This window comes from Triticum aestivum, chromosome 2D (genome assembly GCF_018294505.1).
Source record: "Triticum aestivum cultivar Chinese Spring chromosome 2D, IWGSC CS RefSeq v2.1, whole genome shotgun sequence".
In the NCBI taxonomy this organism is placed as follows: domain Eukaryota; kingdom Viridiplantae; phylum Streptophyta; class Magnoliopsida; order Poales; family Poaceae; genus Triticum; species Triticum aestivum.
The window spans coordinates 29936068-29944944 of record NC_057799.1 but is presented as its reverse complement, the minus strand read 5'-3'; the positions used below and the strand labels follow the sequence as shown (position 1 = coordinate 29944944).

General features: G+C 49.5%; 1 protein-coding gene and 1 pseudogene across 1 annotated transcript; both read left to right on the top strand.

Moving 5' to 3' along the window:
* Window positions 1-836: 836 nt before the first annotated feature.
* Window positions 837-2463, top strand: LOC123051280 (serine carboxypeptidase-like 50). The gene has a single exon (XM_044474116.1). It carries the CDS (start codon window positions 914-916, stop codon window positions 2288-2290), a length of 1377 nt encoding a protein of 458 aa, XP_044330051.1. The 5' UTR covers window positions 837-913; the 3' UTR covers window positions 2291-2463.
* A 496-nt stretch (window positions 2464-2959) lies between these two features.
* Window positions 2960-7662, top strand: LOC123051278 (probable LRR receptor-like serine/threonine-protein kinase At3g47570; annotated as a pseudogene).
* The last annotated feature ends 1215 nt before the right edge of the window (window positions 7663-8877 follow it).

Below are 8877 nucleotides of genomic sequence, written 5' to 3'. Positions count from 1 at the left end.
CGTGATCGGGCGGTGGCGGCTTTCGGTGTCGTGCCCTTCTTGAAGGCACCGCCTTGGAGTCTATGCTTCGCCATTGTCCCGCTTCACTTCTTCTCGGTGGCTAGGTCTCGGAAGGTCCTCGTCGGCCCCAAGTGTTTGGGAGTGTGCTTGGTGGTCGATTGGGTAGTGTTGCGGTGCATCGGCACCCTTGTATCTTGCCTTGGGTGTGTGTGGTGTGGGGGGTGCGTGTTGTGCTCGGATTTGTACTTCTGGTCGATGCTTTATATATAAAGTGGGGCGAAAGCCTTTTTCGGTAAGGCCCCATAAGACCAGCGCACCAGAACAACTACCGCCGCCGATGAAGAGTAGCGTAGATCGGAAGGATCTAACGTAAAGACAGACGAGTGTAGACGAACGACGAACAGATCCGAGCAAATCCACCGAAGACAGATCCATCGGAAACACACCTCCACATGCCCACCGAAGATGCTAGATGGACCACCGGAACGAAGGCTAAACGGAGAGAACCATATTCCATTTGCAGGGAGGCACTGCCATCTCGCCTCCTGAGCAGAACACAAATTCTACTAAACTCAAAAACACATCTAAAGATGGAGCCCTCCCACCGGCAAGGGTTGGGATCCACATTTTAAGTTGCCAACATAAAAAGATTAGTTAGTCCTTCATTCCAAATGGTAAAACTTTTTTTTTTGAATCAGATATATATAAATACATTTTACCGTGATTATTTACTTGTTTTACTCTTTATTATATTAAAATATTTAAAATGTCTAAAGTTTAGGAACAGAGGTGATAACAGAGTCGTTGTGAATAATCGACGAGACTTCACTTGTGACCTCTCCGGAGTCAACGAGGCTGCTGCAGTGAGCACCCGCACGCGCGCACACCATCCTCTTCCCGATCTGATCTATCGATGGCTCAGCCGCTCACGCTCCTCGCCGCCGCTCTCCTCGCAGCCACCGTCTCCGTCTCGCTCGCCGCGGCCTCCGCGGCAACAGTGGAGTTCCCAAAGGAGGCCCTGCCGACCAGCTCCGGCTACCTGCCGGTGGACTCGCGCACCAACGCCTCCCTATTCTACGCCTTCTACGAGGCCAGCCACCCGGTCTCCGCGCCGGTCGACACGCCGTTGCTCCTCTGGCTGCAGGGAGGGCCCGGCTGCTCTGGCCTTGTCGGCAACTTCTTCGAGCTCGGCCCCTACCTCGTCGCCCCGGACGCCGCCTCGCTCTCCCGCAACCCCTTCGCCTGGAACCGCCGCTTCGGGCTCCTCTTCCTCGACAGCCCGCTCGGCACCGGCTTCAGCGCCGCGCCGTCCCCCGCCGCCATCCCGCGGGACCAGGCCGCCGTCGCCGCGCACGTCCTCGCCGCGCTCCAGTCGTTCTTCGACGCCAGCCCGGCTTCCTTCCGCGCGCGCCCCTTCTTCCTCTCCGGCGAGAGCTACGCCGGCAAGTACGTCCCGGCCGCCGGGGCGCACATCCTCGCCGCGAACCCGGGCCTGCCGGCGGGGCGGCGGGTCAACCTACGCGGCGCCGCCATCGGCAACGGGCTGACGCACCCGGTCGCGCAGCTGCCCACGCACGCCGACTCGGCCTACTTCACGGGGCTCATCAACGCGCGGCAGCGGCGGGAGCTGGAGGCGCTGCAGGCCGAGGCGGTGGCGCTGGCACGGGCGGCGCGGTGGCGGGAGGCGTCGGACGCGCGGGGCCGCGTGCGCTCGTGGCTGCAGAACGCCACCGGGCTCGCCACGCTCTACGACTTGGGCAGGCAGCGGCCCTACGCGACGGCGACCGTGGCGCGGTTCGTGAACCGGGCGGAGGTGAAGGCGGCGCTGGGCGCGCGCCGGGACGTGTCCTGGGAGCAGTGCAGCCGCGCAGTGAGGGAGGCGATGCACGACGACATGATGAAGAGCGTCAAGCCGGAGGTGGAGGCGCTGCTCCGGCGGCGGACGCGCGTGCTGCTGTACCAGGGCATCCGCGACCCCTGGATCGGCGTGGCGTCGCAGGAGGCGTGGATGAAGGAGCTCAGCTGGGCCGAGCTGCGCGCGTTCCAGAAGGCCGAGCGCGTCGTCTGGCGGACCGGCGGCGGCGGCGAGGAGACGGAGCTCGCCGGGTACGTGCAGCGGTCGGGGGCGCTGACGCACGCCGTGGTGTACGGCGCTGGGCACATGGTGCCGGCCGACAACGGGCGCGCGGCGCAGGAGATGATCGAGGGGTGGGTCACAGAGACAGGGGTGTTCGGCGGTGGCGTTTTACTCGGGCTGATGCCGGCCGGTGGCCAGATCGCTGCGTCCTGACGCAGCAGGTCGACGAACCGGTCACTTGCTCTCCAACAGTTGTTCGATAATGACTTCTGTTATTCAGTGATGATTTTCGTTGTGCATCCAACCATTGGGTTTTGATTGGGCTTCTCGCACCCCTAATAACAGAGCTAGCAACAACAAGTAGTACTAGTGGTTGCATAAGAAAATTTTCGCTCCCTTGCCTATACCTGCCTCAAAGAGGTTTGATGGATGATGTGTTACTGTATTAATAATGGAACCAAAAGCTATAAAAAAAAGGAGAAAATAGGAATTCTGGGAAAAAGGAAAATGTGTTTTGAAAAGGGAACATCCATTTCAGTAATCATGAAAAATTGAAAAAAATGTGTTAAAATATTTGAAAAACCGGAAAGAAAAGGAAACAAAGAAAGGACGGACCGAAAAGAAACAAATATAAGATCTTTTACTAAATCTTTCTGAGTTGAATGTATATATACACATTTTAGTGTGTTAGTTCACTCATTTTAATCCGTATGTTGGGTAAAACTGTGTCTACCATAACTTGCCACGGAACTTGTTTAGGCTCGCTGAGCTTTTCACGGTTTAAAAGTTATCAAAAAATAGGAAATAAAATAGTGGAGCATCTCTCTAATGTATTAGATGATCCAAGGAATGGATTGTGAAAATATGCAATTATGTGTCCTTGGCAAAAAAAAAAACACATCCCAAATCCTATCCTCTTCTCTGTCGCCGGTCACCGGCTCCGGCAGGGATGAGAAGCAGCCGCGCGAAGGGGAAACTCCCATTCCTCCCCCACCCCAAACCGATGGCCCTCAACGGCGCGAGCGCCACCCGCAATCGCCCGCCGCCCACCGGCGCCGCGCGGAAGGCGCAGGCGAGGAGGAGGTACCTGCACGGCGGGACAAGCCCGGCCGAGGTGGCACCACGGCAGATGCAATGCGAGGAGCAGCGTCTTGAGCCCCGGACATCGGCATCCCCAAGCCCAAGGGCCACATCCTCGGCATGTTCCCCTACCCCAGGTATACTGTGTACCTGCATCTGTCATTCTCTCCACACGAAAATTGTGGTCGAATTCGTTCGACTTGACTGCGAATCTGCGTACTGCAGCAGTGGCTACGTGATACTGTAATTTGCGATTGTCCTTGTTGCTGTTAGGATGCTGGGAGATGGTGCACACAATTCGTTGGCAGCGTTATGGATTTGAGATGAAGAAGGGGGAGAGGTGATGCTGGCAATGCCTGCCTGCCGTATACTGTACACCTAACACCTAGTACAATTCAATCATCTGGTATTATCATGTGGAGAGGAATGTTTGGAACATTTCATCTTGGCAGCCATCTCTTTTGAATCAATCTGGTATTATCATGTAGTTCGTGTGGACTGTGGAGCAAGTTCGATGATGGGGATAGCTGGATCCTGTCTGCAAAATGCTGTGGATCAATAATTGGTTTTCCTGCAGCACGACAAAGATGGACGGACAAGTCTTGGGCTTGCCCTGCTTCTTGTCCTTGATGACTGACTTGGCACTTTGGAGGGTCAACTAAGTCGTGCTTGGGCTTACAATAATAGGGCACATCCTGAACCGTACTGGAATCCAGAGAATTGGTTTCAAGAAACTGTAAAGTGTAAAATACACCGTCTAATTTATTATTTGTTACTTGATGGTGGCAAATAAATAATGATAAGTGAGTAGAGTAGCCAACATGTCCCCTTTTCTACTATTCAGTTCACTGAGTAGTTCCATAATTGGGTGGATTTTGGGGTACAGAAGCTGTAGGTTGCATAACAAGCAGGAACGGTATTTGCACTTTGATAGGCTGGTATATGCATACGTTTTCTTTACCCACATAAACATGTCACATGTTCCTTTTGTGCCCAGGCTATTTTTCAATCATCCGGGGGCGTGAGCTAGAAGCAAGCTAACCAAGACGGCACTGAAGTCAAAGTCAAGTAGAAGTTTCAGCTCCCCTACCCTTCCACATGTATCTAAATATTTTAATAAACACACTCCATTAGGACAAGAACTGAGACATGGCTCCTCAAGTTTTTCGCACCCAATCTCTGGTTCCTCCATCCCACCATGCACTCTTTCTTCTCCACACCATCCTCATATTTCTGTCCTCCAACACAATCATATTCACATCAGCACAGGCTAGCAACAGATCTGAGAGTGACCGGCAAGCCCTTCTCTGCTTCAAATCCGGCATCTCCAAGGGGTCTGCCGGTGTTCTTGGATCATGGCGCAATGACTCGCTCAACTTCTGCGGCTGGCGAGGGGTCACCTGCAGCACCACCCTCCCAATCCGCGTCGTGTCCCTCCAACTCAGGTCTACGCTGCTCACAGGAACACTATCCAGTTGCATGGCAGCCCTTGATTCTCTAGTTCAGTTGAACCTTTGGAACAATAAGTTATCTGGAAGCGTACCTGAAGAGATAGGTGAGCTTCGGAGCCTCCAAACCCTGATGCTTGCTGGCAACAGGCTTTCAGGTAACATCCCTCTGTCATTAGGTACAGCTGCATCTCTTAGATATGTCAACCTTGCAAACAATTCTCTTAGCGGAGTTATCCCTGATTCCTTAGCAAATAGTTCGTCACTCAGTGAGATAATCGTCTCACGTAATAACATATCTGGGGTTATCCCAGCTAATTTGTTCAACTCATCCAAACTTGTTGCTGTTGACCTCCGGTCGAATGCTCTCTCCGGGGCTATCCCACATTTCCAAAAGATGTCAGCTCTGCAGTTTCTCGATCTTACGGGGAATTCACTTTCTGGTACCATACCAGCATCTTTAGGAAATGCTTCATCCTTGCGTTCACTCCTGCTAGCACAAAACAAGTTAGCACGATCAATTCCGGAAACTGTCGGTCAAATTCCAAATCTAAAAAGGGTAGATCTAAGTAATAACATGTTCTCGGGGTATGTCCCAGCCACACTGTACAATGTGTCATCACTCACGTTCTTTAGCCTAGGCAGCAACAAATTTACTGGACAGCTACCTTCTGACATTGGCCACTCACTTCCAAACCTCGAAACATTAGCAATGGGACTCAACAAATTTCGTGGATCAGTCCCAGATTCCCTGACCAACATGTCAAAGCTCCAAGTGCTTGATCTTTCAAGCAACCTGCTGACTGGCGTGGTGCCATCTTTAGGATCCTTGGCAAACTTGAGTGTACTGCTCCTAGGAGATAATAAACTCGAAGCTGATGACTGGGCGTTCCTTACCTCTCTGACCAATTGCACTCAGTTGTCCATATTATCAGTAGATGGGAATATCCTGAATGGAAGTTTGCCAAAAGCAGTAGGCAAACTTTCAACAAAGCTTCAGCGGTTAAGCATTGGAAGAAACCAAATTTCTGGAAACATACCAGCTGAGATAGGAAAGCTTGCAAGTCTCGCTCTGCTTGACATGGGCCAGAACATGCTCTCAGGACAAATTCCCCTGACAGTTTGGAACTTGAGCAACTTGGTTGTCCTAAAACTTTCCATGAATAGGTTGTCAGGTCAGATTCCATCAACAGTTGGTAACCTTGTTCAACTCAGCCAGCTTCATCTTGATGATAATGAATTGTCTGGAAACATACCAGCAAATACCATGGGAAGTTAGTAACCTGATCAATCTTGGCCTCCTTAATGTTTCCAACAACAAATTATCTGGTAGCCTTCCTTCTGAACTTGGCCTGTGTGTTCAACTGCTATCCCTTCAGATCAAAAGCAACATGCTTAATGGGAGTATTCCCGAGTATTTCAGCAAACTGAAGGTCATACAGCAGATAGATCTGTCCGAGAACAATTTAACTGGTCAAGTTCCACAGTATTTTGTGAACTTCAGCAGCTTAAATTATATTAATATATCATACAACAAATTTGAAGGGCCAATCCCGACTGGTGGCATATTTCGAAATTCAGCTGCAGTATTCCTGCAAGGCAACACAGGCTTATGTGAAACAGCTGCTGCCATATTTGGATTGCACATTTGCCCAACCTCCTCAGCAACAAGAAGGAAGATCAACACACGCCTGCTGCTTATAGTAGCTCCACCAATTACTATTGCCGTGTTCTCATTATTATGTGTTGTTGTCACTATTATGAAGGGAACTAAAGCTCAACCATCTGAAAGCTTCAAGGAGACAATGAGGAGGGTGTCATATGGAGACATCCTTAAAGCCACCAATTGGTTCTCTCTGGTCAACCGGATCAGTTCAAGTCATACAGCATCCGTCTACATTGGCCGGTTTGAGTTCGAGACAGATCTAGTGGCCATCAAAGTATTCCATCTTAGTGAGCAAGGTTCAAGAAATAGCTTTTTCACCGAGTGCGAAGTGCTAAAACACACCCGCCACCGCAACCTGGTTCAAGCTATCACCCTGTGCTCCACTGTAGATTCCGAGGGTGAAGAATTCAAGGCCATAGTATATGAGTTCATGGCAAATGGTAGCCTGGACATGTGGATACACCCAAGGGTCGGCAGCTCAAGGAGGCTGCTGAGCTTGGGCCAGCGGATACGTATTGCTGCTGATGTGGCTTCTGCTCTGGACTATATGCACAACCAGCTGACACCTCCTTTGATCCACTGCGATTTGAAGCCAAGCAATGTGCTGCTGGACTACGATATGACCTCGCGCATTTGTGACTTCGGGTCTGCCAAGTTCCTCTCTTCAAGTATTGGCAGACCAGAAGGCTTTATTGGTGTAGGAGGAACAATCGGATATATCGCTCCTGGTAAGTTGCACTTCTCTTTTCTTTGAGACACTACCAAGTTTGATTCTGATCTGTCTTTGTTTTGTTAGTTCCACAAGTATTTATGCGCATTGCTCCTGTTTTACAGAATATGGGATGGGATGCAAAGTCTCGACAGGCGGCGATGTTTACGGTTTTGGGGTGCTGCTGCTGGAGATGCTCACGGCAAGGCGGCCGACGGACGCGCTATGCGGCAACGCTCTCAGCCTCCACAAGTATGTCGACCTAGCCTTCCCCGAGAGGATCGCTGAGGTTATAGATCCCCACATGCCATCCGAGGAGGATGAGGCGGCTGCTTCTGTACGTATGCAGAACTACATTATACCTTTGGTCAGTATTGGCCTGATGTGTACTATGGAATCGCCGAATGATAGACCAGCAATGCATGATGTTTGTGCCAGAATTGTTGCCATCAAAGAGGCATTTGCCTTGTGATCCACGGCAACTAATTGGATGTGCATGCAACTAGATGTTAAAGACCATGTACGAGTTCGATAGCACAGTTACTACACTACTCTAATGCTTATATACAAAATTATAGATGTATCACTTATTCACTTGTATAATATAATTGTAACAGTTTTTTTTATTTTATGTACCTGATTAATATCCACCGCTAATGCTATGTATGCGCCCAAATTAGCGGTGCAGATCTTACTTTCTATCTCACATCAAAGTGAGTTTTTGCTTTACCATCTAAAAGTGAATTGTGAAGGTCTTTTTAAATTTTGTTTCGCTGAATTATAGAGGTGCAGTTTCCTGCCTGAGATGCTACTAGTTAGGCACTTTTCACACTAGCTGCTGTCAGTTTTGGTTCTTTCCTTGGATTGGGTCCATGAGCCCATGAGTTTCAAGTATTGCAGGTATGTGCATTGGAACATCCTGTTAAAACACAGAGCATCAGTAAACCCGGTGGCTGTGACTTGTGCTTTCCAGCTTTCCTTAAATTCAGGTTTGTTTCCTCGACTCGGTAAGTTAAGAATTTGGAAAAGGGAGGATGCGGCTTTGGCTTTCCGTCTTTTCTCAGGATTCAGGTTGTTTACTCGACTCCACAAATTAGGAACTCCACAAAAAGGGAAGGCGATGCGAAGAAGCGACTCACCCTGGCTGAAATGCTACTGGTCAGCTACACACTTTTCAGGCAAACATGGTCAGTTTTGATCGTCTTTGGAGCCAAGAATGCCAAATGTTTTGCAGGTATTCAAATTTAAACATCTTTCTCTGTAACCATTGAGAACTCGAAACAGGAGCACCAGGAAACACAGCGTCCACGGCTTTCGGTTTTCCGGTTTGTCTTAAATTCAGGTTGTTTCCTCAAGTCGACAAGTTAAGAATTCTGAAAAGGAAGGATGTGGATTTGGCTTTCTAGTTATTCATCCTGAAGCATGGAGTGCCGGCCGGCAAAGAGGGGAAAAGAGGAGGATCAATGATGGAGAAGAGCAGATAAGGCTGTCTTGGAAGAAAAGAAAAATCTCTACTACTTAAAAAGAACATAAGATTCCCATTTCACCTTTCTTCCCAACACCCTTTCGTCCAACCTTCCATCTATATGATAACCAATCACCTTAATTTACTTATCAAACTTTTATTGTTCTAGTACAATAAAACTGCAAACTTTTAATCAAATCGAACACACGGAAAATCACAAGCTAACGTACTAGAATATTTATATCCCGTTGCAACGCACGGGCATTGTTCTAGTAGAATAAAAGGAGTGGAAGCCTTGACAGAAGCAAGAATATATGAGCCTTGCCACAGAGAGGAAAGCATGGATGGGGATGGGCGGGGTGCGGCCGCTTTACTCCTGTCCCCCAGGTGTTGCAACTTTGAAGTAAAATCTTTTCCATATAATAGGGAACC